This window comes from Papio anubis, chromosome 10 (assembly GCF_008728515.1).
Source record: "Papio anubis isolate 15944 chromosome 10, Panubis1.0, whole genome shotgun sequence".
NCBI lineage: Eukaryota > Metazoa > Chordata > Mammalia > Primates > Cercopithecidae > Papio > Papio anubis.
In genome coordinates this window covers 123953365-123971611 of record NC_044985.1, presented here as the reverse complement: position 1 = coordinate 123971611, position 18247 = coordinate 123953365, and the positions used below count along the sequence as shown (strand labels likewise).

Sequence of the window (18247 nt, the reverse complement as noted above, 5' to 3'; positions counted from 1 at the left end):
CCTCCAGTTGTATGTGTGTTCATACAACTTTCTTTGTGGCATATGTGATGTGTCAGGAGCTTTGCATGGGGCTGGGGGCACAGCGAAGGATGTGGACGTGGTCCCTGCTCACGGAAAACATAGTCTAGACCAGTATTTCTCTCATGTGGACTATTTGCATCAGAATTAGTTGGAAGATTGTTAAATGGATTTCAGGGTCCCTCCAGGATCTGAAAACCAGGCCCCCCCTGCGTTGGGGACGGCGAATCCGTATTTCTGACAAAAAGCAATTCTTCAATTATGGAAACATCCATAGAACCGGCCTTAGTTTACACAGCCGCATTCCCACTGTTTTACAATCGCATGATCATTTCTGAAAAGTTGAAAACAAAGTTAAAGAGTATTTCAGGGGTTAAGAACAAAAAGCCCGAGGAACACAAAAGATCATAAAAACCCTTCCAAACAGCAGGCGTACTTGGAAGGAAATCTCACACGCAAGGTTCCTACGTGGAGCCCAGAGCCCAGGTCCTGACGGGAGCACAGGTTTGAGATGGACTTGGAGCGTGTGCTTTTCCGTTTGTTTTCCACTCTATTCAATGTGTTCACAGCAGGTCCCCTGGATGAGACCACTCAGCCTTCAGCCCCAGAGGCGACCCAGGCCGTCCTTGCCAGGTCCCTGTCCCGGACTGGCGCCCCGCGGCAGGGGTTCCACCCCGTCCCTCCGCTCCTCGCCCCGCTTTCCCCCTTTCCCTCCCCAGCTAGAACGTTCTGAGAGCTAGGAACGTTCCCTAGGAGGTCGCTTTGACGTCCACACCGCGCCTGCGGGATTCGGGGACGCGGGGAGCACAGGACCCTGAGACGCAGAGGTCGCTCCACGCCCGGGGCTGCCTCAGCTCTCCCGACACTGCAGCAACTCAGAACCTAGGCAGGGGCCGGGCAGCGAGCCTGCTGCCCCCACCCTCCCCTCCAACCCCCGGCTCTCAGTCCTCAGCCCAACCCGCAGGACCCCGGCAGCCCGCTGGCGATCTCCGCGGAAGCCCCCGAGGGCTTCGGCGCAGCACCGCCCCGACGCGCCGCTAGAAGGTTCCAGACAGGCGCCGCGGGCACCCCAGCCGTGACGTCACGGCAGCGCGCCTGCCGCGGGAAAGGGCCCCGCCGCGACCGCGTCTCCTTGGGTCCTTGAGCCTGAGCTGACGGGGTAGCCATGGCCTTCCGGCTCCTGAAACTGGCCCAGACGTCCGCGTCCGTCCGGGTCCTGGCGGCTGGCGCCCAGCGCGTGGTGAGCGGGCAGCGGGCGGCGGCGGGCGAGGTGGGGGAGGGGGGCAGTTCCACATCTCACCCGGCCTCTGGCGGCGGCTCCCAGGGTCGCTCTCGGGGTGGGTTTGGGGGACCCCTCCGGCCTCCGGAACTGTTTGGTCTTTGGTCGTGGACAGACTTCAGGGGGGCCACGAGCTTCTGCAGGCCATTTTATCTCAGCTTTAAGCAAAACGCTGGAGCGCGGAGGTGATCCGCCCGGAGGCTGCCCTGATGCGGGAGGCCAGTGTGCAGGTGGCAGGCCGGGGGCACGCGCGCTTGTCATTCGATAATTCACGTAGCAGCCCTGTCAAGAGCCATTTAAAGGTCGGGCCCTGCTAGGTGCTGGGGTGATGCGATGTTGAGCAGAAACGGAGTCCAGTGCTTGTGTTCTCTTCCTTCTGCCTTTACTCTTACTGACTACTCATTTCTTAGCAGTTTGCCCCCGCCTTTTTCAGTGAAATTGTTTCATACATTTGTAACACAGTTGGATTGCTTTGTCATACTCTGCTTTACATCCTGGGATCCTTCTACCTAAGAGTTTTCAAAAGTGTGCATACATTGCATGCATTATTTGTGCTATAAGGTTCTATGGATCTTTTTCTTTGTGCTATAAGGTTCTATGGGTTCTGACAAGTGTATGATGGCATGTCTCCACTGTTATAGGTTCATACAGAGTAGCTTCCCTGCCTTAAAAAATTCGCCTCTGCTTTACCTATTAAACCCTTCTTTTCCTCGAACCCCTGACAACCACAGGTATCATTACCATTTCCATAGTTGCCTTTTGTGGAATGTCATATAACTAGAATTATACAATATATTGCCTTTTCAGACGCCTTGAATACTTGGAAGTATCTGTGTAAGATTCACTTATGTCTTCGTGGCTTGATAACTCATTTCTTTTTAATCACTGAATAATATCTCATTGCATGGATGTACTTCAGTTAATCCATTCAGCAGTTGAAGGGCATCTTGGTCGCTTCAAGTTTTTGGCAATTATGAATAAAGCTGCTGTAATCATGTATGTGCAGATTGTTTTTGGAAACACATTTTTATATCAGTTGGGTAATACCTGGAAGAGTGATTACCGGATCATGTAGTAAGACTAGTTTTCTAAGTAGGTGCCAAGCCATCTTCCAGAGTGACTGTGCCATTTGACTCCCACCAGCAGTGAAGGCTCTCCTTGTTGCTCTGCATGCTTGCCAGCGGGCGGGGCTGTCAGTTACTTTGGATTGCTATCCATTCTGATAGATGCGTAGTGGTATCTTGTTTTAACTTTGGAATATCTCATGACATACAGTGTTCAGCATCTTTTCATATGCTTATTTGCTATCTGAGTTAATTTCATTTGCGAGAGGTGTTCACATCTTTTGCCCATTTTTAAATTGGGTTGTCTGCTCTGCATTGTTTTGTAACTTGTTTCTTCCTTACTCTTCAGTTATCAAATAAATCAGGATCGAAAAATATCTTGATATTTTATATTCTCCTGTTTTATTTAAATTTCACAAAGAAGTATTTTAATATTTTTATATTTTCTTGAGTACTTAGTATTCCATAATATGGATATGCCTTAAATTTTTTTCACTATTCCTTCGTTGTTGGACATTTAAGGGTTTCTATTTGCATTTTTGATGTCCCATATCATACTTCATTGAGCATCCTTATAGGTCAGTCTTATGTATATAGCCTTTGAATGGATTCCTAATGCTGTAGACCCAGTGTCCTCTGGGTTTCATTACCATTAGCAGTTTAGGATGGTACTCATTGTGTTGTCCTAACTCTGTAATCATTTTAAAAATTATTTCTCATTTTGATACATGAAAAACTAATGTCTCTTGATGATAGTCTTTTTTTTTTTTGTAGCAAGATTAACCACTTTTTCATGTGGTTTTTAGCTGTATTTTATAATTTTAAAATAAGCTATGTGTTTTCTTTGTTTTGCTTCTTGTGCTATACAATCTCTGTATATAATAAGGCTATTATCCCATCATACGTGTTGAACTTTTTCAGTTTATTTTACTTTTGTTTATGTTTTTTTTCCTTTTTTGGAAGGATTGTTTTGGTTTTAGCGTGGAGAATAAATTGGGACGCCGGAGACAGGAGTTGAAGCAGGCCTTTGCCTTATGGATGAGAGGTGTGAGGATGTCTACAGAGTCAGCACATAGCATAGGGAGGTGATGCAGTGTCCAGAGAGTTTGAAGAGTTAGGATTTTGTGCGTAATTCTGCAGTTGAAGGAAGGTGTCACTCAAATTTGCTCTCTTTTGCTTGTTAGGTAGTGGATATTCCCTGCTGTGAGGGAAAGCAGATTTGGGGGCTTTTCACCTTAGCTCTGTTACCTTCAGGTGCCTTCAGGACATCTAGGTGGAGCTGTTTAATAGGCAGTGGAGTAACTAGGTCAGGAGCTGGGGACAGAAGCTTGGATTAGAGAAATATTTTTTATTCCCTTCCCTTCACTCTCAAGCTCCCCTCCATCCCTGTCTTTCTTCCTTCCGTCCGTCCGTCCGTCCGTCCATCCATCCACCCATCCATCCATCCATCCCCCCTCCCTCCCTCCCTCCAATTTTTATTGAACATAGTAAATACATTTAATAAAAATTTCAGACACTGTTCCAGGGCCTGAGGATTTAGCAGTGAACAAACAGACAATATATCTGCCCTTAATGAAACTTGCATGTACAGAGTGGTGGGGGATAGACAGCTAATTAAACAAATTAATAGGCAATAAAGATGTAGATGTTGGCATTTTTATCACCAAGAGATTTCTCAGTATTTTTACCTAATAATTGCTAATGCCTACAGGAACCAGAGTGGTCACAACGTGCTGCTGTGTGATTTTGTGTTTTTCAGAGAGGAATTCATAGCAGTGTGCAGTGCAAGCTGCGCTATGGAATGTGGCATTTCCTATTTGGGGATAAAACAAGCACAAGACTGACAGAGCACAGCAAGGTGATAACTGTAGATGGCAATATATGTACCGGAAAAGGCAGACTTGCAAAAGAAGTAGCAGAGAAACTAGGTATGATTTTATGTTATACAGAATGATACGTTTTTCTCAGATATATGGTTGCTTATTTCACTGGTGTTTCTTCAATATTAATATTAAATAATATTAAATGTTTAATAATTGGACCTAAGATGGGTATTTCACATTTTTGTTTATTGAAAAAGCTGTTTTATAAAACAAGAAAAAGCTGTTTTTAATCTTTTGTGTTTGGAAAATTTGTAAAAATCCATGCTGGTTGTCAGTTTGAATTGGAATTTTATGTGGACAGTGTAAGCAGGGCACTTCCACGTAAACTGTTGTGTTTGAACTTTGCGACAGCCTCTGAAATAGAGCTGAGGATGGTACTCACTCACAGATGGGTATACTCCTAAGTGAGCGGCTGCCACATAGCTGGGTCCCACAGCCAAGGTTAGAGCCCCTTCCGGACTCCTAGTGCAGCTGTGTGTCCCTCGTACCTTTCTGTAGCACCTGCATGACAGCAGCTGCCCGCTAGAGGGGGCTCCTGTGGTTACAGGGAGCAGTGCTTTCAGGAGGAACCTAGATAAGGGCACGGTGCAAGCTCCTTCGCTCACATGCTTGCTCGTATATGTTGTGTATTCCCTTCATACATGATGAAACCCAGGCATGAAGGTGACTTTCTCTAGGTCTTTGACGCCATCCCTGGTGGTGATAATCGGGCAGGCTGTGTGTTTTGGCTAGGCCACACTGCTCCCTGCGGGAAGTGAGTGATGTACATGAGACTGCATCGATTGTTTCTCTTTTCAGGCTTCAAGCACTTTCCTGAAGCGGGGATTCATTATGCAGACAGTACCACAGGAGATGGGAAGCCCCTCGCCGAAGACTATAGTGGCAATCTTAGTTTGGAGAAATTTTATGATGATCCGAGAAGCAGTGATGGCCACAGTTACCGCCTGCAGTCCTGGTTGTACAGCAGTCGCCTCCTGCAGTACTCGGATGCCTTGGAGCACTTGCTGACAACAGGTGCAGTATTTCTGGGCAGTTAGACTTGTTCTGTACTTGAATGCTGTTCTAGAATTCAGCCACGTTAAATTGCCACTGAGTCGAGCTTTCCTTTAAGGGTGTTTGATGAAGTAAGCTCTGTCTTTCCAACAAGATCATGAATTTCTTGAGATTGTGTTATTTTTGCTTCAGAATTAATTTAATGCTATTTCACTGTGGATACTGGAGTGAGATTTATGGATTGTATAGAATTCTCAAGGCACTGCTTTAGGCTTCTATACTTACATATTCATTTATATATGAAATGTGTCAAAACAAAGGGGAAAAGAGAGCATAGAAGTGTCCAGGAGGAAATGGGATCACACTTATGAAGATTGTGCATGTGCCATACAGACAGAGATGTGGATGCCAACAAAATAGGGTTGTTCTGGAGGGCCCAGAGATAGGCTGGAATTCACCATAAAGCCACAAGGTAGACGTTAACCTTGATAAGATGACGGGGGTAGGGAGAACACGCAGAGTCCCATAGGCCAGTGCAGGAGGAGAGGATGCTTCCCTTGAAGATGTCCAAACAGGAAGGAAATGGGCAGGAGCTGTGTACTGGGGAGGCTGGGAGATGGAGACAGGGACCAGAAAGTGGAGCTGTGTACTGGGGAGCCGGGGAGATGGAGACAGGGACCAGAAAGTGGAGCTGTGTACTGGGGAGCCGGGGAGATGGAGAACAGGGATCAGAAAGTATAGTTAGGAGAGGAAGGGAATGTGGATGAAAGGGCAGGAACATGGACTACTTGTGTGCAGAACGAGGTTAGGGTCCAGCCAGGGGCGACTGTAATCATCCTGGGAAACAGCAGTGCATGCTAGACATCCTGAGAGTTGGACCGCAGATGCACTGCCGAGTTGTGGTCAAAGCTACCATGCCACGGCAGTCCTGAATTCACAGGTGGCAGCAAAGGGCACATCTGTGTGCAGAGAGAGGGAGCTGGGTGGGTTCTTGGGGCCTGTGTGTCTGTTTTACATTGCAGTGCTTGCCACGCTCATCGATTGGCAGTGCCTCTGATGAGCTTCTCACACACAAGCTCAGCTCCCACTAGGGTTGGCTTCATGGGGTCTGAGCTGTGAGAACAAGAATGTGGTTTTCACCAAGAGTGGCCGGCTGACAGGGCTCCTTCTCAGAGCTGTGCTCAGGAGCCGCTGCCTGTGCTCCTTCAGGTCTCCACGGATGCAGTGTGTGTCCATGACACGTATCTACACAGTTGTACAGTGGTGGAGTTATTGTCTTGCTTTTTCAACATTTTATTAGTGATTCTTTCTTTTCTTATATGAACGTAAGCCCTGATCTTAGTTAGTGTTACTCCTAAGAAAACAATGTGGTCTGCTGTTTCTGTTTTGAGGTGCTTTACCAGGAGCCAATCCAGGAGCTGATGTCGTAGCATGGACTTATACTGACATCCAGGCTTACTCCACGTTCTTTTTGAAGCATTCTTCAACCCTGTCTTCTGACTATTCATTTCTTAAAATGAAAAAGAAACATTTTACTTGTTAAATAAAACCTTGCTTTTTTGTGTGCTATAGTAACCTATTTCCCGTTTAGAAAAAAAAGGTGCAGCTTGCTCCCATCTCAGTGTTCTTGGGGCACATTGGCGCTGGGTTAATGTATTCATTAAATATTTAGTGCATGACTGCTGTGTGCCAGACCCATTCTGGGAGCTACGGGTGCCACAGGGAGGGAAGCCTGTGTTTTAGTAGGGGGCGAAGACTCGATGTGGAAACAAGAATGTCTTGTCCCACGTGAGTGGTGGGTGCTCTGAGGAAGGAGGCCACGGCGAGAGGCTAGGTAGGAAGATTAGGGGAAGCCTCTGCCCAGACACAGCAGGGTTGACCACAGGGAGGCTGGCTGGGAACCGGGGACCAGTGCTCTGAGCTGCATCAGTCTCCGACGGGGCTGCTGTGATAGTAACACAGCCAGTGAGGCTGGGAGTGGACGGAGGTGAGGTTGAGAAGTAGCCCAGCATTGGTAGACCTGACTGGAATGGTGGGGGCAGGAGCAGGATGGGGGTGGACACTGTAGGGATGGAATACATTATTTAAAAACAAAGCACTTTTTGTATTAACTGGATGCTTTCCCTTATAGCTGACTGAATGAAACAATGTTATATTGCTCAAAACTGAAAAGACAATTTCAGTTTTTGAAAATGACTTTCCACTTTTAAATATGTGTATGTTCTTTTCAGTATTTTGGTGTGGAAATGGAATTGTAAATGACTGTGATTTTCTTTTTTCTGAAATACAGTGATCAGTTGACAGTGCTATGCTCTGTGTCTGATTTTCGGTTTCTGTTTGCTTGTTTTTAAACAGGACAAGGTGTTGTATTGGAGCGCTCCATCTTCAGTGACTTTGTGTTCCTGGAGGCGATGTACAACCAGGGATTCATCCGAAAGCAGTGTGAGTCAGGGTTGCAGACAGGCTTCTGGGTGTGTGGTGTGTCTTTGCAAAGGCTGTAATAGACTCACCTTGCACTTACTGTGTTTATGAATGTTTGTTGATGAATAAATGCCATTACTTAATCGGTCTCCACTGGAAAAAGGGACTTCCTAAGGTGTCTTCCACCCTTTCTCCCTCCTAAAATAGGTGTCTTTTGTGCTATCATGTCTCCCTGTAAAAGCAGATTGGAGCCCTGGACCTCAAACACACACAGCTTAAACTGCAGTCCCCACAGCCTCTCGTTAGAACCTGCCCCGCGCTCAGCCTGCCCTAGCAATACCTAGGCTGTAGCTCTAATTGTAATAAACGCTCCAGTTTCTAGTGTATGATTTTGATGAATTGGGATGTTGGCCCTGCCAGTTGCCGGCATCACCACAGTCCTTCCCTCTGACACGTTGCCATTTTTCAGGACAGTAGCTTTGTGTTGCTGTATTGGGGAAGGTCTGACAAGTGGCAAGTGGAAAGGAACAAAGACCATGTGGTTTGAAGCAGGCTGACCTTGAGGAGTCAGGGTGGGGTTGGGGTGTCCGTGACTAGGACTCTGTTGGGTGGTGTGTTGAACAGGCCTGGTGGACAGCCTGACTGACGGCGTTTTCATCTGTAGACTGAGGTGGCTGGAGCCAGTGGAAAACTGGAATCTGGGAACTCAGAGGAAGTACTATTGGTTAGTGAGTGAAAGAGGAGGCCAAAGCAAGCCAGGTGACGATTCTGCGGAGGAGACGCCTGCTCCTGGCTGCTCGTGTGTCCTGGTGTTGCGGGTATTCCACCTGTGAGCTTGCTGTCCACAAGAGCACTGCAAGCCCTTGCTTCTGATGGGGGCTGATCCTCCCTGGGTATGCTGAGCAGCGGGTCAGGTCACCAGCAGGTGTTTCTGGAGTGCCTGTGGTGTGCCAGGTTCTCTTAGGTGCTCGGGATATGAATATGAAGAAACGTAAGACAAGGCTCCCACAGGCCCAGGGTTGGGGGGGCTGTTGAACCAGTGGAGATGGTTAATTGCAATCAATTGCAATCAAGATGGTTAATAGCAGCTCCTGAGCATTACTCCTGGCTGCTTTAGGGGCACATAGGAGAAATGTGTAACCAACTGGGAGATGGGATAGTGTCAGGGACAGCTGTTTTGACGAATGGCCTGTCATCTGTAGCGCAGCAGGAGTGAGGGAGGCGTGGGGATGGTGGAGAAGCCCGCGTGTGCCGCAGGCTGGTGGTGGTGTCCTGTAGTGAGGGCTGGGTGCTGGGGGAGAATGATGCTGGCTGAGGCTGCACGAGGAAGGAGCTGTGCCTTGGCGAGGATGCTGGCTTCTGTCCTGAAACTAGTGAGGGACCACTGGAACGTCTTTAGCATAGCAGAGGTGGTTAGATGTGAGTTTAAAATGGTTGCAGGCCTTCGTCTGAAGGATGCATTTGGTGAGGAGAGACGGAAGTGGAAGGAGCCTATCTGGGAGGAAATTGGGGTGGGACAGGCATCCCCAGCAGGGAGGCTGCGCTGGGCAATGGGAGTTGCTGCTCAGGAGGGACACTGGGCAGGCCTGGGTGGGTGGCTTCCTGCGTGCACAGTGGGGAGTGGTGTGGACCTGCCCTGGCTGGTGGGCTGCTAAGGGGGAAGGACGCACAGGGGCAATGGACCCAGGTGGCTTCATGTTTGGGTAGGTCGGATTCCTGAGTGTGAGGTTCCCATGGCAAGGTGGCAGGAGACACCTGTTGGCGTCTGCTGAGTGTCTGCTGAAGTCTGAGGACTGCCCTGGGCTGGAGGTAGTCTGCAGGCGTTGGGGATCCAGCACTGACCAAGGGCATGCTTTTCTTGGGAAAGCCCAAGTAGTGATGGGGGAGGGCTGAGACCAGATCCTTGGGGGACTGTTTCTGGGGAGATGAGACCCCCCCTGACGGATTGAAGCTGAATGATCAGAGGTGCACAGGAGGAAGCAGAAGGGATGTGGGGAGAGTTGGTTGTTGGTGTCACATGTGCTGTAACTGTGATGAGAACTGAGAAGTGACTGTCATGTTTCACCTTGTGGGGGCTGGTGACGTTAGCCAGAGTCGTTTCAGTGCTGGGCTGGGGGAAAGCAGATCATGTTGGCTAAAGGACAGGTGGCATAGAGCAAGGTGGGAACCACCTGAGAAGTGAGTGTATCGGCGGGAAGGAAGGTGAGAGCAGAGACTCGATGAAGGAAGGTTTCATCTCAGCAGCAGGAGAGCCCAGCCTGCTACCGGCCCAGCAGTCGGGAAGCAGACCTGAGGCCCCGTGTGCTCTGCCTGGCTGCGGGTGTGTTTCTATGCTCAGGGGAACGGTGCTCCACTGGCAGCCTCCGTCCTTCGCTTCGTCACACCTCCTCCTGGGTGGTCTTTTTCTTTAGCTCAAGCCATCCCTGACCATGAGCCAAGGCCCATCCCGTGATCGCCTCTAGAGCGGGTTACTAGGAGTACTCACTGGAACTTTTCTTTAAATTTAATTTTAATTTAACTTTTAAAATTTTTATTTATTTATTTTGAGACTAGGTTAGGAGACTGGCTAATGTTTGTATTTTTGGTAGAGATGGGATTTCACCATGTTGCTCAGGCTGGTCCTGAACTCCTGGGCTCCAGCGATCTGTGCCCACCTTGGCCTCCCAAAGTGCCAGGATGACAGGCGTGAGCCACTGTGCCCAGCCCATTTCCTCAAAATAACTGTCTTTCTGTGGACCCTAGTGTGGCCATCCGTCACTTCTGGAAGGTTCCACATGTGAAAAGCTGCAGAGGGGATGGCTTCTCAACGTGGCCTCTCCACATGCACTGGTGTGCACTCTCTGCTGGCTTCCGGGAGGTCGGGTGTGCACGAGCACGTGCAGGTGTAGAGTGTTCTGAGGAGCGGCAGGGTTCCCTTGGGTGGCATGGGCCCTGCGGATGCCGTCTGGATTATGCATTCTGTGTAGTGATCACTTTAGGAAAATTATTCCTCAGCCTTAGCTGCTTTCAATTTCATTTTGTCACTAAATCAGACTCAGTAGATACTTCTGTGCAACTGATGATGCTTACTGAACCGGGATAAATGTAGCTTGATTTTCAGCTGAGTTATTTGAAAAATAAAGTGTTTAAAGCTGTTTTTTATTTTCTAGAGAAGACCAGACTGTTGTATCTATTGTTACTATGAAGAAACATAGTAGCAGGTATACACTGCAGGTATATGGAATATATTTCAGTTCAAAGATCACTGAACTGTGACCTCCATCTTGCGTGAACTACGCCTTGCCTCAGAAGCAAAAGTGACCCCTTAAATGTGGCTAAGATGTGCTAAAGATCTGTCTTTTAGGATGATTAAGGTCACAGTTTAAATGCTGATATTTTACTTGTGTAAGTAGCTTAATTTCTCTGGTCCTCAGTCCTTTGGTTTGTAAATACAGTAGAGGCGAGAAGCCCCGTTTGCAGGGTTGTGGGCACCACAGCTGCTGTCTGCACATGCCCTGTGGCACCTGGAGCACAGTCACATGCCGTGTGTGGTCAGTGCTTAGAACTGTGGCTGAGCTAGGGTCTGTAGATTGCTGCTTTCTCTGAGAATTGCACGTATGTTTGCCCTTTTATTCAGGGGGTAGCGTGTTTTAGAAACCTGTGTGGGGACTGGTAGGTGACGGTGCCCATTTCTCTTGTGTGCTAGGCGTGGACCACTACAACGAAGTGAAGAACGTCACTGCCTGCGAATACTTGCCCCCGCACCTGGTGGTCTACATCGATGTGCCTGTTCCAGAGGTCCAGAGGAGGATTCAGAAGAAAGGAGATGTAATGCAGTTTGAAACCAAAGGCCAGGCGTCTCCATTTTTCATGTAGATCAGCACTAAAAGCCCTGTGTTAATAGCACACTAATTCCCACCAGTCCTCACTAGGAGGGGTGACACACACCCTGGTCCCACCCGAGAGAGGGCATCTGCAGGGGTGGAGGGGAGACCCCAGGGCTTGGCCTGGTGCCGCCGCCTGAGGACCTGCTGCCCACCAGTGCTCTGCGGTCCCACTGTGGTCCCCGAGTCCCCTCAGCTGTTTAAACTTTGGAGACTGGGGAGGGCCTCCTGGCAGAGCATCCTCCATCCCTCTGTCACGTACCTTTCTGTTCTGTGATGAGGTTTTTGTGTCCTATCGTTTTCTTTCACATTGAAAGCAATTTCTTCTATCCCTCATCACTTCAATCTATTTAACGCAAATCGTGCCTCTCCCCCTTTTTCTTACTGATTCCAGCACAGTAGAGCGGTGATCTCCACACACATCCATTTACTCTTTGTAGTTTTCGTTGGATCTTAATTAGGTGGCCTGGAAACAATGCCTTTCGAAGGGACCCTGAGTCTGTGGGTAGCTGTGTTGGCGGCTTGGTGGAGGATCCAGAGATGAAACAAGGACTGTCTTTGCCCTGTGGCGAGTTCTTGTTTAATACTGTGTTATTTTTCCCTGGAGGAGAATATGGTCTCCTTTTTGATACTGTGATGAAAATGCAGGACTTCCTGCCTGTTCCTCGCTCTGGTGCCCACCCTCACTGCCGGAATTCTTGTAGGTGCTCAGGAAATACCTTTCTGGATGGTGTGAGGGCCACAGTAAAGCTCTGGGTATTTTTTGCTGCTCCTGAAAGATCCAGGAGACTAACTTTCCTTCTCTCTGCTGCAACAGTAGAAACAGCAAGACATCTGTGTATGCCTTTCTATTGCCGCTCTGGACCTGTTACTGTTTAAGCATATGCTTTTAAGTATGTTGCATAGTTAGACTTCCAAGAACCTTCCATCAAGTGGCAAAAGGAGGGAACTGCAAGTTCAAAATGTTTGTTTCTCAGTGGAATAACTGGACACTTTTGCTTATTATGCTGACATTTATTGGGAAAAACAAAGTCATATATTTAATATTCTCTAGGTAATTCTTTTGTTATCTGGGAAAACAGTATTTCAAAAATAATTCTGAGGTCTAAAGTAGAGCTGTCAACTTTTTAATTTTTCCAAGTAAAGTCTTTAATACTGTCACCAGCTGAAATTACCCCATTTTATAAAAGATGTCACATTATTAGTAAGTCTGTGTTCTTATTTTGATTTTTATTTCAATGCAGTCTGTGTCTCAATATTGCAGCTTTTGGGAATAACTGATGGGAATATCCGAAAACCATTTCTAGATTCTAAGAAAACAGTCAAAGTGATCAGTAACTACATGTTTTATCAGTTAACTTCAGGTCTGATTTCTGAGATGGTTGTGTTATGTTGCATGTTATGGGCTTGGATTACACTAGAGTTTCTTTTATAATCAGTAAACATTTAATCTTATTCTACTTGGAACATAGCTAATGATAGAGATTTAGAATCATATCACCTCTTTTATACTTTTGTTAATTTCACTCACTCCTCTAATACAGAGCACCTCCTATATGCAAGGCACCTGTGCCAGGCACCTTGGAGGCTGCAAAGGTGAACAAAGATGGTCTCTGCTCAGACACCAAGTTCTTATTGGAAAATAGAACTCCCAATTACAGTCTTTCCCCCTTTTGACAGAGCAATGAAATGCAACATTGCCTTTATCATCCTTTCCCTGTACCCCGTCTCATTACTGGAATTAATTATGTGTTCAGTAAATATTCTTTGAATGATAGTGTTTTTCTTACTTTGAATAGCTTTAGTGAGGTATAATTCATGCTTCATAAAGTTCACCCATTTTAAGGGTACGATGGAATGATTTTTGGTAAATTTACCAAGTTGTTGCCACTCTTGCCATAATCCAGTTTTAGAATGTTTTCATCATTTTGTAAGTTGAAACAGCAGGCTTGTTCATTTCTTTCTTCCTTCCTCTCTCCTGTGTTGATTGAGCATCCACTGTGTACCGGACCCTGGTGGTGCTGGGGACATATCAGTGCACAGGGTGGGTGAGGTCCTCCCCGTGAGCTCGTGTGCTGATGGGGAGACCTACAGCAAACAAGGAGATACATAATAAATATGTCAAATAGAGGAAAATGACGTGAAGAAAATGAAACAGGCTGAGAAGATAGTGTGAAACTGTAAGGAGTTTTACATTTTAAAACTTGCTACTCGTAATTGGATTTTCAAGTTTCTGAAATTGGCATAGCACATTTCAGATGATGAGGGAGGTGAGAGCTGTAGAAAGTGGGAGGAGTGGTTGCGGGGAGATGGGTGAGCGATGAAGGTGGAGGGCAAGTTGGAGAGATGCAGGGAGAGTCAGGGGACAAGAAGAGGGTGTGCCGAGGACAGGTGGCGGACAGACAGGCCGCTGCCCCCAGTTTTTGGTGCTCTTTCTTTGCTACACTCAGGCATGAGGCAGACAGGAAAGACAGGCAGTGCTGCTTGATAACAGGCTTCTTTCTTGCCCTAAGTACGCATCTTAGGATGTGTGGAGAAAGTCACGCTGTGGGAGCACGTGGGCAGGCTCAGGTGTTCACTCTCGTAGATGGAGAATGATTCTAGCTGACGTTGGGGCCCTTTGCTGTCACCCCACAGTCCCTACAGTGCCCGACGTGAGTGGTGAGAAAATAGTGCCCAGTGATTTGCATTTTATATATGCACAGGTCAAAGAAAATGGACTCTAAATGTTCGCGTTTGATGTTTCTGCTTTTGTTTAGCCACATGAAATGAAGATCACCTCTGCCTATCTGCAGGACATTGAGAATGCCTATAAGAAGACCTTCCTCCCTGAGATGAGGTGAGCCAAACGCACGACCGACTTACGGGACTAGAACTTCTTCGCCAGTCGTTTCTCAGGCTCCAGTAGCCCGGACAGTGTTCTGTCTTATTTACTGCAGTGGATATTGTCTGAGATGTTTAATCTGATGTTTATAAATAAGAAAAACAGAAGACATTTCAGTTTGATTTTTGTGGGGTTTATTGGTTTGTTTGTTTTGGTTTTCTTGTCAATACTTTTGCTCTGCTATATTTCCGAAGTTTTTTGATGCTAGAAGTAAACCAAGCTCTATTCCATGACAGGTTTTACCGTAGAGAACTTACGTATTTTTACTTCAGGTGTCAACTAAACATTTGTGTTTACCTAGAAGGATTGATTGGGATTGTATTCATGGAGAAAATTCGTGAAAGATAACATTTTCTCTAGACATTCTTCACTGATGTCCTTGAGAGATGTTTGGATTAGATGAAGGAACCACCACCAGACTGTCTTTCTTCCTTTTCCCCCTTTCTTTCTTTGTTGAAAGCACACGGAAAATGTGGTTTCGCTTGTCCTATGGCTTGTCGTTCTGTGCTTCTGGGGTATATTCGTGTAGAAGGAGTGTCTGCCACACTCATTCAAGTCCAGTTAAACTCAGATTGTTTGAATAATGCTTGAATTGAAGATTTTTATACTATTTCTCATACGTTTTAAAAACCTAAGCCTCTTTTGGTGCCTAAAAATCTCATGTTCTTGTTGTTTAAAATTTCAAAGTAACTGTGAAGTTGGAAATAAAGAAAGATATAGTAATTTTAGAAAAAAGTTTTATTTTAAAATTTATTTTAGTTAAATACTGAATATTTACAATGAACAACCTCAGAAGATAATATTGTTAGACCGTAGGTAATTAATAAACAATAAAAAGTAAGAGAAATGTTTTATTTAGCGAGTTTTTTCTGTACCATAAGTATTAACGTTTATGTCATCTCTGCTTGTTTGTGGTGAGCGTTTCTTTCTTAGGTGGTAAGAAGACAGGGTGGCCTCTGGCTTCCTTTTAACCTGTTGTACTGCCCTATTTCCAAGGCCACAATACCAAGGGAAGTATCTAGAGCCAACGTGAATAAACAGCATAAACAGAGATAGTTGACCCTAGAGTTTCAGGCTCAAAAATTACTCTTGGAGATTTTCTGGCTTCAGAAACATCACTGAGAATGAGCTTTCTCATAAGTTCTCAAATGGAATTTCTAGCTACAGCATCAGCAAAATGATGGCTGGTTTCAGCCTGCGCACGGGGCGAGTTTCTTTTGCTTTGCCACCCTCGTAGACTCGTTAAGCCTCAGGCGTTTATTTCTTACCACTTGGGCTTGCTGTGCTTTTAGCTCTTGTTTTAGGAACAGATACAGTCTCTGTTCATTGTTAAAGTAGATCTTACCTGACAGCTCAAGCCTATGGATTGATGGGAGCCAATTGGTGTAGGGGTCGTTTGTCACACATTGAAGAATGAGTACCAGATGTACTCTGTGCAGTATGCATTATTTTAAGTGTTGAATTGTAGACCAAGATCAAACTGCAGCTTTGTGATGGACTTGGATCTTAGAAGTTTTCTCTTAGAAATTCACTATGAAATTTGGCTGAAACTATTTTATGTAAAATTTCAAGAAGCCTATAACGAGTTGTATTTTAAAATTTATTGGCCATTAGTGTTTTAGAATTCAGGAATTATTTCCCGACAGAAACAATATTAGGTTTCCTGGGCTTGTATATTTAAACAATCGTTTAGTTAAACACTGAATATTTTTATTGTTAGATCTTAGACCTTAGAAGACAATATCGCTAGATCATAGGTAATTAATGAACGGTAAAATCAAAACTAAGTAAGAGAACTGTTTTGTTTAGTTTTAATACTAGTGTTTGAAATAAAGCAGATCGACCTGACAAGATGATGGCTCCACTGAAGTTCTTTGTCTCCTGTCTTCCTCTGAGCAGTTCTTCCTGTGTTAGCCCTTCTCTCTGTCACATGCTGATATATGGTGATGCTTCACTGTTTTTGTATATGTTGCTTATAAATGCCTAAAGAGCATTGCAGCCTTTTCCAAAATATTTGTATTGTGGGATTTTAAGAGGCACAATGAGCTAACTCTCATAGGAATGTGTGTTTTCTGGCTTTGTCAATATTTATGACCCAGATCTTAGGCGTACATGTCTTTATCCTCATTACCTTAATTATGAATGTGTTAATGAGTATGAGTATCACTTAGTTTCACAAACATTTGGCCATTCCCTTGTTCAACATCTGTTTATTTACTCAACTCCAACAATGCTAGCTCCCAGTGTCAGTGTTAGCTGAGACACAGAGGTACTCAAGACAGGGTAGGGAAGGCCTTTCTGAAAAAGAATCATCTGCTCTGAGATTTCAGAGACAAGAAGAGAAGCACTGAGTGGCCAGCCTGACATGTAGCAAGTTTTGTAACTGTCCGTTGTTTCAGATTGTTCTAAGGTGGGCGAGGAGCTGGGGAGGCTCTGGAAGTATTGAAGTAACTTGCAGGTTCAGGAATACAGCTTGTGGCTCTCCTTGGCCCTGAGCGACCTGTAGGAATAACCACCATTGAGGTGGCACGTGAACTGCCGGCCCAGTCCTTTGTGGGGTTTCCTCCAGATCCCCGACTCTACACTTGATACCTTCTTATTTTAGGCCTCCTTTCACGAGGCAGTGGGAATGAGAAGCAGATGTGACTGGACAGAGGCGATTTTATTTGTCTGTTGCCGAGATTGTCAGCATGCTGAATCGAGGCACTCAGAAGATAGAAAATGGGCTCTCCAGGTTGCTCTCAGTAGGTAGTTTGGGGTCTGGAGCCCATTGAGGGCAGGAGCCCTGTCTTCCCTACCTTCAGTACCCCACACAGCGCCTGGCTCCTGGTGGGGCTTCAGCTGATGTCTGTTCAGTTATGTGTGTGTAATGTACCTGTCACATCATCCTGATCTCTCATGTCCACTCTTGTGCAAGTATGTCAAATAGTTTGTGACCTTTCATATTGCTGTGTGAGAACAAATAATGTTTCTGTGCCAGCCCTGTTCATCAGGGATGCTTAAGACCTCTGTCTCCTGTACGCTTCAGTTGAATATTCTCTTAGGTGACTTGCAGAGGGAATTACTCTTCTTTGTCACTTTGTGCCTTTCTCTTCGTAATAACAATGAGTAGCTGTAGACGGTTCAGGAAGCAATACAGCAAGTCCTGTATTTAGCGTGACCTTTTCCTTGCCAGCCCTAATGGCAAGTGCAGTAAGTTACTTTCCTCACTATGGATTTATTGTTCACTCTGCTTACAGTTTCTGACCATTTATGTTGATCTTAAGAGCGCTGTGAGGGATGCAGTGATCTTGTTGCAGTAAGAATCTGTTACCCAGTTGTATGACTCTGTGAATTGTGTGTTACAGACTTGTGTGGAACAGATGTGTTACTGAGTGATTGTAGAGCTTGAAGACTTTTTTCTTTTTCCTACACTTTGGAAGTGATACGAGTCAGTAATGATGAGACTTAATAAAATACAAGCTCTTTACCTATACCGTGGAATGTGACTCACCAGTGGTCTGTTGAAGATGGTCAGCAGGGTAGGTGAAGTTTGTTTGGTACCATTGTAGGGGTCAGATGCTGATTTCAGTATGAGAATAAATAGCTTGTACATTCTTGGGAGTATTTATTTACCCTGTATGTTTACATCCTAAATGTGTGGAGGGTACTCCGGTATAAGGATGCCCTCTGCCTGTGCTTGGTTAGGCCCTGGGTTTTGTTGTCCTTTCCTGCAACCGGCACCTAAATGAGATGTCCCTTGTTTATACTGGGCAGATGATGCGTGGGCCACAGTAGCCCCTTGATATTATGCTGGAAGGGGTTTCCAGCATTTCTGCCGTGGTGGGCACTCCATTGAGCCT

The 18247-nt window shown here is 45.9% G+C and overlaps 1 protein-coding gene across 4 annotated transcripts in view; it reads left to right on the top strand.

The window, feature by feature from the left end:
- The first annotated feature begins 1087 nt into the window (after positions 1 to 1087).
- The window catches only part of NDUFA10 (NADH:ubiquinone oxidoreductase subunit A10), a 64811-nt gene continuing 47651 nt past the window's right edge, over positions 1088 to 18247 (top strand). For all 4 annotated transcript variants that reach the window (XM_009183488.4, XM_003908162.5, XM_017947130.2 and 1 more), the window contains exons 1-6: positions 1088 to 1258; positions 4121 to 4289; positions 5043 to 5258; positions 7593 to 7679; positions 11344 to 11465; positions 14281 to 14360. In XM_009183488.4, coding sequence (XP_009181752.1) covers positions 1184 to 1258; positions 4121 to 4289; positions 5043 to 5258; positions 7593 to 7679; positions 11344 to 11465; positions 14281 to 14360 — 749 coding nt within the window. In that variant the 5' untranslated portion in view covers positions 1088 to 1183. The remainder of the gene's footprint in view (positions 1259 to 4120; positions 4290 to 5042; positions 5259 to 7592; positions 7680 to 11343; positions 11466 to 14280; positions 14361 to 18247) is intronic.